This window comes from Dermacentor silvarum, chromosome 5 (genome assembly GCF_013339745.2).
Source record: "Dermacentor silvarum isolate Dsil-2018 chromosome 5, BIME_Dsil_1.4, whole genome shotgun sequence".
Lineage (NCBI taxonomy): Eukaryota > Metazoa > Arthropoda > Arachnida > Ixodida > Ixodidae > Dermacentor > Dermacentor silvarum.
The window spans coordinates 186,025,321-186,044,646 of NC_051158.1; the positions used below are offsets into that span (position 1 = coordinate 186,025,321).

The window sequence follows — 19,326 nt, forward strand, 5'->3', positions numbered from 1 at the left end:
ATTCTTCCGACTGATACTGTGTAGAAACTCGACTGTCTCTAAGTTTTCAATACAAACATACCCACTTACTGCAGTCAACAAAAAATAATTGTTCAATTTTAGTTAATTGGGCTGCTCACAGCGATAATTATCATCTCACTTTGTGCCCCCCTAGCCACATAACTTATTTGCACAGGTGGTCTTCGCGTGCCTCCCAGTGCCTAATTTTAAGAAAACCATAAAGCTTAGTTTTGAACACCCTGTATTATCAGGCGCAGCCGCCAAGCACATGGCTGTATTGGGTAACGTCCTTTTCCTATAAGCTCGGAGAAACCGATACCTGGCTTCGCTACAGGTCTTCTTCCTCTTTCTGGGGTTTTACGTGCCAAAACCAGTTCTGATTATGAGGCACGCCGTAGTGGAAGGCTCCGGATTAATTTTGACCACCTGGGGTTCTTTAACCTGCACTACAACGCAAGAACACGGGCGTTTTTGCATTTCGCCTCCATCGAAATGCGGCCGCGGCGGCCGGGATTTGATCCCGCGATCTCGTGCTCAACGGCTGAGCTGACTGAGCCACCACGGAAGGCTACAGGTGTTGCTCTAGCCGTATAAAACGCGGGTTTATTGTGAGCAAAAACGGTAAATAAGAAAGGCTACTATCATCATCATCATCATCATCATCATCATCGACAGAAGCTGACCCCCCCCCCCTCAGAAAAAACCTGGATCCGCCCCTGTATATATATATATATATATATATATATATATATATATATATATATATACATGGATTTTTCAATGGGCCAGGCGTATTTAGCAGAATGAGAAGCACAACTTCGCGGTTATGTTAGGGTGGGTAAAAAGATCGGTCCACCGACCAAAACTGTTGGGTAAATACACCTAAGATAACCGCGAAGTTGTGCTTCTCATTTATACGATAGGAACAGGAATAAGCAAAGAACACAAGCCAACTACCTCTAGAATTAAACGAAAATTTTAGGTGTTCTGCAAATAAATATATTATTCTTAGTGTATATCGCTACTTTTTATGTGCTAATTCAATCAAGCATTTATGTAAAATTGAACTTTCGGAAAAGTTAAAGGGTACAAAATGTGTGAACTCAAAGCAAATAAGTCTAGCTTCCACACAGAACGCAAGTTGTGTTGCTTCGTTGACGATCTCACGCACTCAACCATATATTTTATGGTTGCACACCTTCTCGTCTACAAAAGTGGACAAAATTCGTGCGTTTATGGTATATATAACACAGCACTCATAATGCCCAAATAAATGAATGAAAATTAACTGGTAACCTAGAGTAACCGAGGTGAAACTTGACTAATTAGCGAGCAAGTACCTTCTCGCTCAGGTGGCATATGAAACGGTATAATGTGGCAAGAATCCAAATCGAACAAAGGTGGTGACCGTCATGGGCAGTGCCTCAGAAAAATGCATGTAGCAGTATACGACAATACCAGCTTTCCTGTTTTTGCTCACGACACATCAACTGATTATTCGCGATTGAACGATTAATCGAATAAATGGAGTTAGAATTGTCCCACACAAGTAATACCTCGAGCGCTTGTCGAGTAACTACCACAGTGCTACAGTAGACCTGCCGAGGGGGGGGGGGGGGGGGGGGGGGCGAGCCCCTCCTTAAAAAATGGAGGGGGGCCGCTCCCTCTGATTTAAGCACTGGTATAAAGAACAAGTTTCTGCCCCATATGTTAGCACCGGTAGAACATATGGGGCAGAAACTTGGAGGTTAACAAAGAAGCTCAAGAACAAGTTAAAGGACCGCACAAAGAGCGATGGAACAAAAAATATTAGGCCTAACCGAGACAGGAAGAGAGCGGTGTGGATCAGAGAACAAACGGGGGTAGACGATATTCTAGTTGACATTAAGCGGAAGAAATGAAGCTGGGCAGGCCATGTAATGCGTAGGATGGATAACCGGTGGACCATTAGGGTTACAGAATGGATACCAAGAGAAGGGAAGCGCAGTCGAGGTCGGCAGAAAACCAGATGGGATGATGAAGTTAGGAAATTTGCAGGCGCAAGTTGGAATACGCTAGCGCAAGACAGGGGTAATTGGAGATCGCAGGGAGACGCCTTCGTCCTGCAGTGGACATAAAATATAGGCTGATGATGATGATGATGATGATGATGATAAAGAACAAGCGTGCTGTAAAAACGACGCCAGGTTTTGTAAAATGCTGTAACCCTTATGGCAATGAAGAAAGAAAGAGGGGGTTGCGCTCATCGCTAAGAGGACGAAGTGAAAGGCTTGCCAGCTGTGATAACCGGAGGTGCTTCCGGTTCGGCAGACGGCAGCTGAGGTTGCGGTATATCCACGGGGTAGCCTCCGGGCACGATAGGCGCGTCTGGTTGCTCGACATTGAGGGGAACTGCGGATGGTTTGTCCAAGGAGTAGCCCGGACCCCCTGGAAGTGGCAAGTCGGCGGGACCATAAGGCAGCGCAGGTGGAACTTGTTTATCCCCCGGATAGGCAGGTTGATCAGTTGCCTGAGGTGAGAGAACAGGGTAGCTGGGTGCAGCGGGCGGCAAAGGCTTCAATGTGGCCTCGTCTCGCCCAGCTACCGGCGGCGATTTTCCATCCGTCGGTGGCACCGGATACGCTGAGCCTCCAGGCAGGAACTTTTCAGGCCCAGAGGATGGCCCTGGAATTGGCGTCAAAGATAAGCGTTCTTTTGTGGGTGCACTTGATATAAATGGCAGCCTTACTCCGCTGTCAATAGAACATTTATGTTGAGTCATTTTGCCAATCATATTTAGCAAAGAGTCCACCACGTACGCGCATGGAGAATATCCAACAAATGCGTTAATTTGGCTGACTTCTCTTTATTTTACTTGTAAACACTTAAACACAAACGCTCACTGAACCGTCAACATGTGACACCAATATTCAGCATCAACTGCACCATACACAATAGTACTGACCAAGGCTTCGGCCGAAGGTGCACTTAATACTAGATCAGTAGAGATGAGAGTAGTTGCAACTTACTTAAGCTGGCAGTAAAGATGGCGAATCGTGTCAGTTGGAACATTCATAGTAACAGCGCCCAGGAATCAACATACACACAAAGAAAAAATTATGGCAAAGGTTCTGTCCTCAGGTAAGCACTGTTGATCCAAATGTGGTAAGTAGTGTTGTGCCCCATTCATTGCCAGATGCACCCGTTACTAACAAATGTGCCCCTTGGGATTTTCCACAGCAGCGGTAATGATTGCCTACCCATAAATAGAACAAACAAAACTAGAGAGGATGACAATGGTCGCCCTAAACTTGGGGAAGAGTGGTAACAAAAAATATTTTGAATGTAGTATACGGTACGGATCAAACAAGGACCAAAGCTGAAAAACGACGACACAGCGTTTTGTCATCTACAGCGACACGATGGCGCCGTGTCACTGTCGTGTGTCTAAGTGGCAAAATGTGTTTAACGTGCGCCCCAGAGGTATTAGCGGTGACTGTAGGCTCCTAGTGGTGCAATGACAATTGTAGTAGCTGTTGCACCACAATAAGACATGTCCGAAGCATTTGTTTGACTAGCCAGCTGAATTTGGCTGGATGGAAGTTTCGTAACCTGAGCTTACCGAAGTATACTCTCTAGGTTGTCGGACAAAACGTAAATAATGCAAGCGCTACGAATTCCGCTTTGTATTGGTGCGACAGAAATGTCACAAATGTTCACTGTTACTTTCCAGAAATTGACTTGAGCATGATAGATGTTTTGAGTTCAGTTAAGAAATGTTGGGACTGCAGGAAAGATTGTGACCAAACATAGGGACTATATATCTGTAGGTATTCCTGTATGACCATCGATCGATACAAGCATCGGAACGCGTTAAAATTCTACTAGCAGTGCACATTTTCTTCAGAAAACACTCCAGCCTTGCTAGCGAAGGAACGCCAGTTGCCGCCTTCTTGAGTCTTCAAGAGAACTGGTTCTTGGCTCAGTTGGTATTTTCTGAGAGGCATATTTGCCGCAAATCAAAAAATCATGAGCCATTTCATTCTGTGAAGGTGGCTGACTAGCGAATCTGTTTAGCACACGACACAGAGGTAACACAAAATTTCGAACAAAGGTACGAGCACATTTACTGTGTTGATCTGTGGTGATTGTGACGATAGGTACGCACACAGATTTACGTATTACCTCTGTTATTATTATATTAGTTCCATCATATTCGCGTATAATCGGGACTCCCGAGGAGCAACGCGCCTACGAAGTGCGACGGCAGAATGCAATCGTTGCCGGCGGGCGGTAAACACCACCGATGAAGGTCGTGCACAAAACGCCAAGTGCATGCGGGACGTCGCTCTTCGTAAGCGCGCTGCTCTTCGGGAATCCGGACTATACGCGGCCTCCCTATTACTAGAATAGTTGATTGTTGGGCTAGTTGGTTCTGCATAACTGAACAAGTAACTCAGCGCAATAAATAAGACAGACACAAGAAAGGGAGCGCTTGTCCTTGTTTCTCCCTTTCTTGTGTCTGTCTTTTTTATTGCGCTGAGTTACTTGTTCAGTTATGCACTCCCTATTACAACGCGAGAAGAGAAGTGAAATTCAAAAGGAGAGCGGCAACTTGTCTTTGTGGTATTTTATATACGTTCGCGTGGACCACGGGAACGCCGCCCCGAGAAGCCGGCGCAAACTAGGCACGCGTGACGTTTTGGCGGCACCGCCACCACGGGAGAACGGAAGGAAAGAAAACTAGACACGCAAGCGCTTGGAACGCCGACAAAGAGAGGGCGGTGCGAACACAGACATGGCCGACGCAGGTCAGACTTTTGGGCTACGATCCGATCGAATAATCTGCTCTCACCCTCCTGCCTGGGACCTCTTTGGGTCCCAGGCATTGATTAAGGGCGCGTTACAGGTTCTGGAGCCCACTACCCGGAGTCCAAAAGGGTATGTGCACAATCGGTTGCGTCCCAATAAACCCTCTCTTCAGGGAGAGTTACCCGTAACAATATTACTTGATAGGTAATTTTTACTAATTGTTTTGGTAGACCATGGGAAATTATTCATGTTGTTGAACTTTGTGTATATGTCTCGAGAAAGAAGTTCTGCTGGTATTATCATTGTTTTACGAATTGTAACCCCCCCCCCTCCCCTATAGGGCTTATTTGCCGCAGTGGGTAAACCATACATCAATAAATAAAGTGCTAGTGGTTATCCAGATCCCGACATCAATATACGTGAGCACTTGATGACAGGGAAAGTACTTGAAGAAAAAAGGCGAAAGCTTGCACTAGGACGCACAAAGCTCAAGACACCGCCGAAGCTGGCCGATTGATTGCGTCTCTTGGTTGTAGCTAGGTTGAACTTGGTCATGTAGAGGTTTAAACTTGGTTGTAGCTGGGCCTATACTCGTGTACGTCATCTGTGCCAGTACTGGACAGGCTACGGTAGTACTGGAAAGGTGCGCTGCGCCATCACGTCACCTCCGCGCTATGGCCGGCGCCACAGCTGGTATGACGTCATGCTCAACGGCATCGTCGCGCTACCGCCGCGCACCTTTCCAGTATTACCGCAGCCTTTCCAGTACTAGCACAGAAGACGTACACGAGTATAGGCCTAGCTACAACCAAGTTTAAACCTCGACATACCAAGTTAAACCTAGCTACAACCAAGAGACGCAATCAATCGGCAGCTTCGCTGTGTCTTGAGCTTTGTGCGTCCTAGTGCAAGCTTTTGCCTTTTTTTCTCCAAGTACTTTCCGAATGCGCATTCATATTGTTACGGTTAATGTTGAACAAGCTTTATTTAAAGGACGAGGTTGATGGTGAAGTAAAAATGGCGTCCAGAGGCTGCGCCAGCTAACGTCTTATTCCTCTTCTCCTTGCCCGGCTCATGCCGTAGCAATCCCCGATTGCCAAACGAAGCCCGCTGGGCAAGTCCAAATCACTCGGAAAGCGTGGGGTGAAACCGCTTAAGACGAGCAACATGTATTAACTGGGTCCGGCTAAACCGACGACCAGCTGACGTCAAGCGTGCCACCACGTACGTCAAGTCACTCAAGCGATCTAAAACGACGAATGGGCCCGTGTACTGGGGTAAAAACTTTTCGCATAAGCCACGTTTACGTAGCGGGGTCCACAACCACACAAAGTCTCCTTTAGCGTAAGAGACAGACTGGTGTCGGCTGTCATAGCGCTCTTTCGATCGGTGTTGCGATGCCACAGTACGAAGACGAGCAATACGCCGGGCTTCTTCGGCAAGACAAAGCGTCTTGGCAACAGAGTACTCGCTGTGAAAGTCAAACGCTAGTATAGTGTCAATGCAGCTTAGCGGTGGACGTGCGTAAAGGAGATAAAAAGGACTGTAATCGGTTGTCTCGTGCTTTGCAGTATTATAAGCATACGTGATGAAGGGGAGTACGTCATCCCAGTCTCTGTGATCGGAAGATACGTACATGGCCAGCATGTTAGTTAGAGTTCTGTTCGTACGTTCTACAAGCCCATTTGTCTGAGGGTGATAAGGCGTTGAATGGCGGAACTGCGAACTGCAGAGACGAAGCAGTTCTTCTACGGCGTCCGCAACGAATTGACGACCGCGATCGCTAATGATTACACGGGGGGCACCATGCCGAAGAATAGCGAAGCGAAGCAAAAACGTTGCAACGGACGCAGCTGTTCAAGACGGTACGGCCGCCGTTTCCGCGTAACGGGTCAGAAGGTCGACACATACGATCAGCCATCGGTTGTCGTTAGATGATCGGGGAAATGGGCCCAGAAGATCAATACCCACTTGTTAAAATGGCAGGCGAGGCGACGGCAGAGGTTGGAGAAGACCTCGCGGAGCGGTCGTAGGGCGCTTGTAGCGTTGACATTGTTCGCAACTGGCGACATAGTGCTTGACTGTGTCCCGCATTCTGGGCCAGTAAAAACGCTCCTGTGTCCGGTTCAAAGTGCTTATGAATCCTAGATGGCCAGAAGTCGCATCATCGTGCATGGCTCTCAGTATGTCCGCTCACAGACTCTGCGGCACCACCAGAAGGAAGCGTGCGCCTTTAGCCGAATAAGTGGTCTTGTAAAGCAGGCCGTCACGGACACAAAATCGACCGGTGGCTCCAGGACGCGATGCAGCAACAAATAGAGGTTCCAAACTAATATCATTTTCCTGCTCTGCCTTGAAAGTCATCGAGTCTGGGAATGTAGAAGAAATGAGAGCAAAACAGTCATCAAAATTGTCTTCGTCACACTCGGTCGTCGTCGTCAGAGGAAGACGGGAGAGACAGTCCGCATCAGCGTGGCGACGCCCAGACTTGTAGGAAATAACGAAGTCGTACTCCTGCATTCGAAGAGCCCAACGTGCCAGTCGTCCACTCGGGTCACGGAGATTCACCAACCAGCATAACGCGTGGTGGTCGGTAACGATAGTGAACGGGCGTCCGTAGCTACAGGGCCGAAATTTGTAGACAGCGAAAACAGCTGCCAAGCCTTCTTGCTCGGTGACAGTGTAATTGCGTTCCGCGTTAGTCAAAGAGCGACTAGCATAAGCCACAACCTGTTCAGCTTCTTGATGACGTTGCACTAGTACGGCACCGATGCCGATGCCACTGGCATCAGCGTGCACTTCCGTAGGTGAGGACGCATCGAAGTGACGCAATATGGGCCCTGACTTTAGTAGAAATTTTAGCTGGCGGAACGCGTCGTCGCAAGCCGATGTCCAGTTGAAAGGGACGGCTTTTTGGAGAAGACATGTTAGGGGGTACACCACGTCGGCGAATCTTGGGACGAAGCGACGAAAATATGAACACAGGCCCAAGAAACTCCTCAACTCCCGCACTGAGTTCGGTGCTTCGAAGGAGCTGGCAGCCTCAATATTTCGTGGATCTGGCCTCACGCCATTTTTGTCGACCAGATGCCCAAGTACTAACGTCTCAGTTTCCCCGAAACGACATTTCTCGGAATTCAGGATCAAGCCGGCTTCTTCGACACAATACAGAACAAGACTGAGACGGCGGTTATGCTCACTCAAATTGCTACCAAAAAATCACCCCATCATCGAGGTAGCACAAACAAATTTCCCATTTAAGTGCTCGGAGGATAGTGTCCATAAATCGTTCCAATGTTGCTGGTGCGTAGCAAAGGTAGAACAGCATAACGTTAAATTCATAAAGACCGTCTGGTGCCACGAAGGCCGTTTTTTCCTTATCGTCTGGGTGCATGGGTATCTGCCAATACCCTGATCGCAAATCCAGTGATGAAAAGTAGGCAGCGGAATGTAAAAACAATCAATAACATCATCAATTCTAGGAAGCGGATACACGTCCTTTTTGGTGACCGCGTTGTTTCCTCTAATCAACCCAGAACCTCCACGATCCATCCCTCTTTACTAAGATTACTGGTGCTGCCCACGGACTAGAGTACTCTTGAACAACACTTTTCTGTAGCATGTCTTTCACCTGTTCAGCGATAACTGTCCTCTCTGCCGAAGAAACGCGGTAAGGCTTTTGCCGAATGGGGTGCGCAGATCCGGTGTCAAATCTGTGGCGGGCACGAGAACGCGGGAGTGAAGCCTGCTTGTCGCCCTGTGTGAAATCGAACAAAGAAAGATGTGTCCACAAAACTTGCGCGAGAGCGTGGCGCTCATGTGAGGGAAGCGCCTTGTTGATCATCCGTAGGATCTGCTCTTCAGAAGTGCTTCGGTGGGGATCGACAGTATGAGACTGCTCCTCCTCGCTTAGAACTGTAATGGAGCTGTACGTATTCTCGTCAAATTCAGCGAGCTTCATATCACGCAGGAGAACAGCAGGGACGCAAGAACAATTGAAAGCCCACAAATTTGAGGCGCCATTCACTACTCTCACGAGAGAGCGTGGCACAAGTACATCTTTTTTTGCACAGCTCGACGTAAGTGGCTGGACTTGCGCGTCAAACGATGAAAGGTCGGCAGCAGCGACATTGACAGGGACACGTGACAGCGACCAAGGCGGTAGCAGCAAATCGTTCGAAACAACACAATAGTTTTTCTCGGGTAAAGATGTGTCGTCAAGGGTGGCGAGAAGCGCGCTATTCAAGGTAATTTCGCCTGTGCCACAGTTAACGGAAGCACCACAATCCTGAAGAAAGTCAATCCCGAGAATAACATCATGAGTGCACCGCGGTAGCACGAGAAATTCTGTTTTAAGATCTTCCCCTCCGAATAAAACACTTGCAACACAAATACCAAGGGGAGTAAGGCACTCTCCACTGACACCACGAAACATCACACCATCATTCCACGGGAACATAACTTTGAGACCCAGCCTCTCTTTGAAAGTCACACTCATGACGGAAACGGTAGCACCAGTATCCACTAATGCTGTTGCAGGTATACTAACAATTAACACACGCACTTTGTTCTCAACCATCATAATAGGCAGACGAGTATTTCGCAGAGACGCAGACTGTCCGGCGACCTTACCTCCATCGGCCGCGCCGGCTAGTTTCCCGACGGCGGTGGTGACGTAGCACGTCGACGTGGTGACGGTGAACGGCGTTGGCGACTGGTTGGGGGCGTCAGGCTGCGGTCTGAAGCTGGCGAGCCACTCCATCTATTATATTGACGGAAGGTATTCCGGGGTGGCGCGCCTGTGGTGTTTGCAGTATCAGGGTCTGTCGGCCAGCGGTCGTCATAACTGACTTGTTCAAAATTAGGCCAAGTAGGTGGTGGGCCATATGTGGTTGTCTGTCGGAGCCGGCGACAAAAACGAGCAATGTTTCCTGAGGCGCCACAGATGTAACACACAGACGATGCGCGACCGACGTTGTAAGCCTCGGGGTCAACCCTGGGACGTTGCGAATAATAAACACGATCTGCCGAATGCCGATTCGTGGTGGTAGCTCGACGAGTGCGCTGATCGTGCGTCATGTCGTCGGGAGAGGAACGTCGATGCTGTCGCAGCTGATCGCCTCGACAGTCTTCAACGCCTGGCATGGCAGACAATGCCGACACAGCAGATGCATGCTCTTGAGGTTGGTTGCAAGCGCAACGAAGCTGTTCGACATCCGCCCCTGTGGTGTGTTGTTCAAGTTCTTCGCAGAGAATTTGCCTTATAGTTGCCGCAAGGTCAAATTGAAAATTGCAGTTGTCGTTATCGTCAACGCTTGCCACCGTTGTGACATTCGCTAACCTGCCGAACTTTGGCGTGATACGGCGCAGCTTCAAGGCCTCAAATGTGCGGCAATGCTTGATGAGGTCGGCGACCGAGGCGAGACTCGCCTTTCCGATTAAATAATTATAAACATCCTCGGCTATGCCTTTGAGAAGATGTCCAACTTTGTCATCTTCGGACATTCGAGGATTGACCGTTTTGCAAAGCTTCAGGATCGCCTCTATGTACGTAGTACAGGTCTCCCCTGGGACTTGAGTGCGCTGAAGCAATGTCTGCTCCGCCCGCTTCCTTTTCGTCGTGGAATCGCCAAAGCACTCTGTGAGGTCAGTAACGAAGCTGTCCCACGTTGTGAAGGAATATTCATGGTTCTCGAACCACACTAGCGCCGTGTCTGTGAGGAACAGAACGCCATTGTCGAGCTGAGCCGTGGAGTTCCAGCCATTGTACTTGCTCACACGCTTGTAGTGGGTGAGCAATTCCTCCACGTCCTCGCCTAATTTTCCTGAGAAAGGGCGGGGTTCCATCTGATGCATCCAGGTGCCGGTTGTTCGCACTGGAGCAGCCAGAGAAGGCTGTTGATCGCCGCTGTGGGACATCGGGGTCTCAAGTGGTGTCGGAGGCAGTCGAGCGAGGCGTCGGCTTCGGCGTGGCACTTGCTGCAGCAGCTCCGTCGTCTTGGTCGAAATACCCAGCACCTCCACCACAAAACTGTTACGGTTAATGTTGAACCGGCTTTATTTAAAGAACGAGGTTGATGGTGAAGTAAAGATGGCGTCCAGAGGCTGCGCCAGCTAACGTCTTTCTCCTCTTCTCCTTGCCCGGCTCAAGCCGTAGCAATATAAACGATGTCGCAGTTTCATCCGAAAGGCAAAGCATCAATTGCGATATCAACTTAGTAGAGAGCTATACGGAGTAAGGATAGTAGTTTTATCGGCTGTATAAACTTGGACATGCTGCAGCACCAGCAACGCGCAAAACTGTTGTCGACGCCGTCGCCGTTTTGCCCGCGTTCGCACCGAACACACGCGGCGTTGGTGACTGTTGCCAGGGCCTCTGGGGGCGGCTCGGAGGTTTTCGACGAGATCAGAACAGGAAACTCGTCGAGCAGCGTCGGAAGTCTTTCCCACCTTCTCACTTCGCAACGTTTTATTGCGATAGCAATTATATGGGCACTCAAAAGCAGATTTCTGCCGTCGGCGTCGCCGTCGCCATCGCCATGAGGTTCCGTATGACGTCAATTGAGATGAAATCGTCGCCGCGCGCCGAACGCTGTATGTGCGAGTGAAAGGGCGCGAGGGACGCACGCTTTCACGGGGAGTGAACGCTTGGCGGAGAACAAACGCGCGTTCTGCGCTGTGCTCCATTAAGGGCTGCAGAAGTAGGCATCTCTTTCCTCCTCTACAATCACCATATATGTAGAGCAAACGTGCCTTCTTCCGACGCGCGAAAGGGCGTGGGGGAGGGAAGGGAGGCGACGTTTAGCTGCAGCACCAAGTGCCTATTTATATGAGAGGCTCCGGCAACAGTCACCAACGCCGCACGCATTTTGAGCGAACGCGGGCAAAACGCCGACGGCGTCGACAACAGTTCTGCGTGTTGCCGGTGCTGCTGCATGTCCAAGTTTATACAGCTGATAAAGCTGCTATCATTACTCCGTATAGCTCTCTTCAAATTTGCTATCGCAATTGATGCTTCGCCTTTCAGGTGAAACTGCGACAACTTTTTTATATAAATACGCATTTGGTGCCGCAGCTAAACGTCGCCTCCTCTCCTTCCCGTCCCCCCACGGCCTTTCGCTCGACGGACGAAGTCGCGTTTGCTCTCCGCCGTGCGTTCGCGCCACGTGAAAGCGCGCGTCCCTCGCGCGCTTTCACTCGCACTTACAGCATACGGCGCGCGGCGACGATTTCATCGCCGTTGGACTCTATACGGAACCTCACGGCGACGGCGACGACGGCGGCCGAAATCCGCTTGGAATTTCCATATAATTGTTATCGCAATAAAACATTGCGAGGCGTTTGTTCTGTACAAAGGTTCACTTTTTATTTGGTGATCCTGACACAAAAACCGACAAGTGAATAAATATGTGTCACCGCTGCAGTTACACGTGTCCCGTTTTCTTTCTTCTAACTTTGGCTTTGTCCGACTCGAATGTCTGTTCTTTTTTAACACAAGTAAGATTTCATACCGCGTTCAGAAATATTGTGGTGAGTATTTTTTTATTCTCCAACAGTCCTCTAACGAGCTCCCGTACAATATTTTATTGGGAAATAAGCGCACTCAACCATGCACAGACACCATGCACAACCATGCACAGCCTTGCTTTCTTGTGTTTGTCTGAGTGCGCTTATTTTCCTGTAAAATGTCGACAACAACTAGCCAAACAAGTTATTTTAATGCTGTACAATAAATATGAGCTTCTGAGCAGGTTTCATTGTAGCTTGGAATACTGGAGTATGCGTGGATTTGTTAACAAAGTACTAATGCAAGCCAAGAAACCACTAAGAGCACCCGTCCTACATGTAGGACAAAGAAGTCAATAAGTGAAGCAATTGGAAAACAGATCAGAATTGGAAAACATACGCTTCTATATATGTCCTCAATCTCACTGACCCCCTACCCTCCCAAGGGACTGGATTCGTCCCAGCCGGAAATTCCTAGGGTCTCAAGTGCGGCAGTAAACTACACAGCCTGAATTATTTGACTGCCACGTGAAGCCCGTGGGGCCTACTAAGTTTGGCTGGAAATAAACGCACTATAATAGGACCTAGACATACAAAAGACTTGTTTCTCCCGTTAAATGCGAGCTAGGCCTTACGCGGGGGCCACTCACGACCCATTTGAGGAGGCTATAACCAGCGCTGAAATACGCGCGCTAATAGCAGAGCTCAACACTAAGTCAGCCCCGGGTCCTGACGGAGTCACCAACAAGCTACTCCGCAACCTGGCTGACAATGACATTGAATCACTAGCCACCCACATGAATGAGGTTTGGAAGCAAGGGAGCGTCCCGCCAGAATGGAGGGCCGCGACCGTCATTCTCATTCCCAAACCGAACAAACCCCTGGAGCTTGACTCTCCACGACCCATTTCCCTCACATATTGTGTGGGTAAGGTCATGGAGCACGTCATTCTCCGCCGAGTCACAAAACATGCAGAGCAAGAGCACCTCTTCCCATTCAATCAAGTCGGGTTCAGGCCGGCTATGGCCACGCAGGACGTACTCCTCATGCTGCAGGAGACGTTACTTAGAGTAAGGAGTAAAGACCTCAAAGCAATTCTAGCTCTCGACTTAGAGAAAGCTTTCGATACCGTAAGCCACGCTCAAATACTACACGAGATTCAGGAGGCAGGCCTAGGTCGACGCTTCTACGAATACGTCCGCTCTTTCCTAAGAGCCCAAACGGCTACACTTAAAGTTGGAGATCTCAACTCACACACCTACAACCTAGGCCCGCGCGGCTCCCCGCAAGGGTCGGTGCTCTCACCATTTCTTTTCAATTTAGCCCTCAGACAACTTTCGCAAAAGCTGAAACATATCGAAGGCGTAGAGCACGCGTTCTAGCCGACGATATTACTCTTTGGCGCAACGCAGGCAGCGACGCACAAATCGAAGCAAGCCTTCAGGAAGCAATTAATACAATACAAAACTTTTTAAAGCCCACGGGTCTCAGACTCTCGGCAGCTAAGTCCGAGTTGCTGCTTCTGCCACCGCAACACAGCCGCAACAACGGCGAACCAACTATACACCTCTCCACAACGGACGGCTCGGATATCCCGATTGTGTCGTCTGTTCGAATTCTGGGCGTTACCCTGCAGGAGAATGGCAAAAACGAGTTAACAGTCACACATCTCATCAAAAAATATGATGCAGTCATTCACCTCGCCCGACGCGTCGCTAATAGACACGCGGGACTCACAGAAGAGAGCTTACTACGCATCTTTCACGCGTTCTTAATGTGCCACGTTCACTACGTTGCCTGCGCTCACCCGTGGAGCAAAGGCGATGAAACTAAAGTGGACAACCTCATCCGCAAATGCACGAAACGAATACTTGGTCTACCCATGACGGCAAGCACGCAGCGCCTGCTAGGCCTTGGGGTACACAATACGTTCAAAGAAATCACAGAAGCACAAAGAATGTCCCAGCTCATACGCCTGTCCTCGACAGCTGCGGGCCGGGACCTCCTCTCACACATAAGTCTTCCTATCCCAACTCAAGTCAATGACCCAACACCATTACAGCAACACCTTCGTGCTAAAATCACAGTACTACCCTTCCCCAGGAATATGCACCCGGTGCATAATCAGACTCGAAGAAGGGCACGCGCTCAAGCCTTACTAAAAGCGGCCACCCTACACGCGACAGACGTGGCTTTCGTAGATGCCGCTAAATACGCAGACAAACCCTACTTTGCGGCTGCGGCGGTCGCCCCAGACGGGACAGCCCTCAATGCTCTTACCATACAAACAAAGAAAGCCTGCGACGCCGAACAAGTGGCTATTGCCCTTGCTCTAGCCCTCCCTCAGCGCGACACAATATTTACCGACTCCAAACCCGCTGCACTGGCATACCGCCGCGGTACACTATGCCAGGCGGCCTTAAGCATTCTAGCTTCCGCTCAAATAAACGAAGACAAGCACATCCACTGGTTCCCGGGGCATGAAGGCCTCAACATTCAACCAGGGGTCCCCAACGGCAATGAGCTGGCCCATAACCTCGCGCGAGATCTTACGCGCCGCGCGGGGACGCGGGCCGGCTCACCGACCGGGAGCCCCAACACGCACCCGGAGCCACTCCTCACCTATCACGAGATTTGCTCGCACTATAAGTTATCTAGAAAGGAATTCCCCTCACCTCACCCAACACTAAATAAAGCACAACAATTACCGCTTAGATTGCTGCAAACGCACAGTTACCCCAGCCCCTATAGATGCAGCAAATACCTCCCAGATATAAGGTCAGAATGTCCTAAATGCCAAAATCCAAAGTGCGACTTAGATCACATGCTGTGGCAGTGTCCCGCGCTAAACGCTTGCTTCGGGTCTCCTGCCACCGAGGACGACTGGATCAAACACCTCAGGAGCCCCGACAGGGCCCTTCAACACCAGGCCGTCCAGAAGGCCCAACAGGTGGCTGGCGAGCTCCGACTCCCAGTCCCCACATGGGCGGAGCCACCGGGCCGGCCCCCGTAAGGGGTGCCCAGGCCCCTTCAGGACCTTTAATAAAGTTAATTCTCTCTCTCTCTCTCCCGTTAAATTTTGGTATTTCCTACTCGTCCAGATCGTATTTGCCATGACTTCTGATAGTTCTGAGATGTGGTAGTTCAGCCACGCCAACGTAAATTGAAGTCTCAAAAGCAAATTACTGCTTGTTAAAGATATTGTTTAAAAATGTACAAAAACAAAAAAAAACACAGAGAGAACAATCTAGTGGCAGGTGTTTCGCAACCTCTCCACCCTCCCCCTCCCAAAAAAATCTACAGTTTGCTTCCGCCTCCGTTTCAATCACGTTTAGCCATGGTCATTCGGCTCACCTTCGATGTCATTGGCAGCGGTACTCTGTGAACGCGCGTATGAATTCACTTTAAATATAATTTACCTGTCTCACCAAGTGCCCAGCCCAAGTATTACTTTTTCTAGAGTGACAACACATCAGCTTCACGTTCGATCTAGAGAAATTATCTTAGAAAAAATGTTACGAGCATTTGGAGAAAACAGAAGCCACAAAAAGGATGTAAAACTGTAACATCTAAATTAAATGTAGGAATAATCAGGGAAATTAAAATCAACGCAAATAGAACAGTCTGTTTTGCCAAATGGTTTTAACGAACGAGAAAACAAACAAACTTGCCCTTTTGACCCTGTTGCCGTTGTGCGCTCCGTGTCCCTGTTTTTCGAGCTTCGCTCACTGTATGTCGCACCAACAAGGGCGAATTTCTACCGCTCTGATGACCTAGAATGTAGCAGTGTTGATACTTGTATATGGGCCTGCTGTTTGCTCCTAAACTCACGTGACGCCTACTGTTAAAATGGTGGCAACGAGTAGTGTTATGGCCCCATCTTATGCAGTAGAAGGTAGTCGCAGCCGCATAGCGTATAACTGGTAAAGCACCGCATCGCGGAAGACGCCGATTCACCTCAGTTGTCTTTTTGTACACTTTCATTTTCCCCTTTCTTACGGCCCTTTTAGTTAAACATATTAATTACTTTCCCTTATGTCTTCTCTGGCTTCAATGTCTGTTTTCTCTATATGGCTGTAGATAATAAAAAATGGAGTACCTCGTTCTCGTATACCGCATTACGGTGTATCCCGTTATTGTTCTCGGTTGTGATGAAACTGCTGTGTTTCTCTGAAGAGCTAGCATTTTTACCGTATTTTTTGTTTAATAGCGCTCCAGTGACGCCGAAATTATTAAAGGACATTTAGATTTTTTTGCCTCCTGTATACTTCATTGGAAAGCTGCCATCCATCCACTAAGTGTAAAAGCTGTCAAGACGCAAGGATCGCATTTCTCGAGCTGTACTTGCGCAGTCGTACTCACCTTGAGGATTTTCAGGAATGACGTCAGGGTACTTGGGATTATCAGGGATCAAGGGTATAAAGGAGTTGAGTGGTTTCTCAGGTAGCTTAACCTCCGGCGCGTACGGTGTTTGCTCCGAAGGCTGAGGGGTGACCGGATCTCTTGGCAGGCAGTCGGGGCCCGCGCACTCTGTCTTCGAAGGTGGCAGAAAGATTACAGGCTTTTCTTTGTGATGACGACAGGGACAGTCGTCGACGTCCTTCGTCTTCTCATGTGGCACCAATTCAGCGTCATTCGAGCCACCTGGTCCTTCCTTGAGAACCTGCATCGGGATTTCAGTGGCTACTGGCTAATAGACACAACGTTGGCTTAGTTGCTGCTCGCTGGCGACAATAACTAGTGCATACAAGTGTAAAAAAAAGAGAGAAAGGAAGAAGGTAGAGATGAATATACCATATTGTATTGGAGTTTGCCATTAACGGTAACACATTTTCACTTTTCTCTCTCTGATAATTTAGCACTTTTCCGCATAACTTCTCGAAAAAATGAACCGAATTTATTAGTTGCCATGGAGGAATGTCACGGACATTGCGCCAATTTTCTCTCACAGACCTATCATCTACCCAAGGACAGACAGACAGACAATGAACTGTTATTCAGATCCTGAGGGACTAGCCGGCGGAGACCCATTGGGGGCCCCCGGCTAGCCGCTGGCTGCTCCCATGTCGGAATCGGGAGGCCAAGCCTCTCCGCTCGTTCACGGGCCCTCTGGACGGCCATGGACTGGAGCTTGAGTTCCGTACTAGAGATGGCCTCGTCCCAGTCCGGTTCGCTGGTGAGTAACGTGTCCCGTAACGCAGGACACTGCCAGAGCATATGGGCTAGGGTGCTAAACTACACCCCACAATCCGAGGAGTGCGCATTTTAAAGGTACCACACTGGCACCGCAGCGGTGCCACGCTGATGCAATTCATCACAGATTCCTTCCAGCCCCAACTTACACTGTTGCAGTTCATGCAGAATTTTGCTTTCTCTCTCTAATGCAACATATTATATTCGAATCAGTGCAGCCAGCGGTTGCCTGATGAGAACACTGCTGCGCTTTACATTGGAGTTGGTTCCTAGCCAATTCTTTCTCTAAATATGGCTGTCCTTGGCGGGTCCTCTACTTAATAGTACCTTGTTTGTCTAAAAATTCCAACCAAAGCATTTATCCGTTCTTTCTCTTTCGTCTTTATTAAATGCGAAGCATTTCTTGCCGGCGGCTCTGTCTGTTGTCCCGCGTCCCACACCCCCGCAGCGCATGCGCGTCCCCTCCCCCTCTCTCTCCTCTCCTACGCTCCCCCATTTCTCTCCTCTAGGAATCCTGTACGGAGTAAGGTCCCTCTAAAATACAGGGACCTTAGTACGGAGCGGAGCCCGAGTGCCACACCCCCACAGCGCATGCGCGTCCCCTCCCCTTTCTCTCCTCTCCTACGCTCCCCCCCTTTCTCTCCTCTAGGAATACTCTACGGAGCGGCGCCCGAGTGCCACACCCCCACAGCGCACGCGCGTCCCCCCTCTCTCTCTCTCTCCTCTACTACGCTCCCCCCTTTCTCTCCTCTAGGAATCCTGTACGGAGTAAGGTCCCTCTAAAATACAGGGACCTTAGTACGGAGCGGAGCCCGAGTGCCACACCCCCACAGCGCACGCGCGTCCCCTCCCTCTCTCTCTCTCCTCTACTACGCTCCCCCCTTTCTCTCCTCTAGGAATCCGGAGCGGCGCGCTCGACAGGTGGTGCCACAGCTGCATACTCTGCTGCGGGCGCCACGGTAGTTCCGCGGTATGAAAATGACGGAGCGCGCGCGCCTCATTCTCTCTCCTGTGCAGCGCCGCGATGAGCGCTCGGGAGATGGAGTAATTTTTTTTTACTTTTGCTAATATTTTTTATTCTTCTGCCGTGTAACTGTCCAGAAACAATGCCCGTAATGACCAGTGCCTGGAAATGTGTGCACTGTGAACCTAAGTGTTCTTTTCTACAAGTGGCTGCCTCCCTCGAGGTTCCTGTGCACTTCCCACCAAGTGCCAGGCTGTTCCCTATTCAACTTGTCTTCTCTCTCAACTTGTCTTTCTCTGCAGCACAGAGAAAAGTGACTGGGCTTCTTCGATTTTCCACTTCTGGCTACCCGCGGGCTACCAGAGCCAGCCGGAGCGCCTTCGTTTTTCTCAGGTAGCTCCGCCCACCGCGTGACGCACTTCCGCCGCACGTTCGTTTTACTCGGGCTGGAAGCTTCTGGCTACCCGAGGGCTGCCAGAACCAGCCAGGACGATTTTGGTTTGGCAGCTCTCTGGATGTTCTCTGGCTAGCAGACGACAAAAAGAGGCGATGAGCGCTCGCCGCCATCTTTGTGGGGACTAGTCGGATTGCAACGCGGGCGCCACGGCTGGCGTGGTTTTGGATTCGCGTAATTCTCGGAGAGATTCCCGATGTCTGCGCGGTGCGTGGATCGCTGATTGCATTACGTCTAGCGTTATCTTACTAGGATTCTAACGCACCGTTCCGCCTTGCGAGGTGGTGCCGTACGAGCGGCGGCGAACCATTTGAAGCTTTCTTTTGTTTGTAGTCCGTGAATGCTTCTTCTCGAACATGAACAGCGCGCTGCGCTCTCGATGATGCTTGCATGGTATCTTCGTTGTGTCCCGCGCAAG

At 49.7% G+C, this 19,326-nt stretch overlaps 1 protein-coding gene across 1 annotated transcript in view; it reads right to left on the reverse strand.

Moving 5' to 3' along the window:
* The window catches only part of LOC119453955 (basic proline-rich protein-like), a 109,545-nt gene that overhangs the window by 44,542 nt on the left and 45,677 nt on the right, over positions 1-19,326 (reverse strand). Inside the window, exons 3-4 of the mRNA XM_037715986.2 lie at positions 16,660-16,960; positions 2,275-2,664 (exon numbers count right to left, since the gene is read on the reverse strand). Of these exons, the coding sequence (XP_037571914.1) occupies positions 2,275-2,664; positions 16,660-16,960 (691 nt within the window). The remainder of the gene's footprint in view (positions 1-2,274; positions 2,665-16,659; positions 16,961-19,326) is intronic.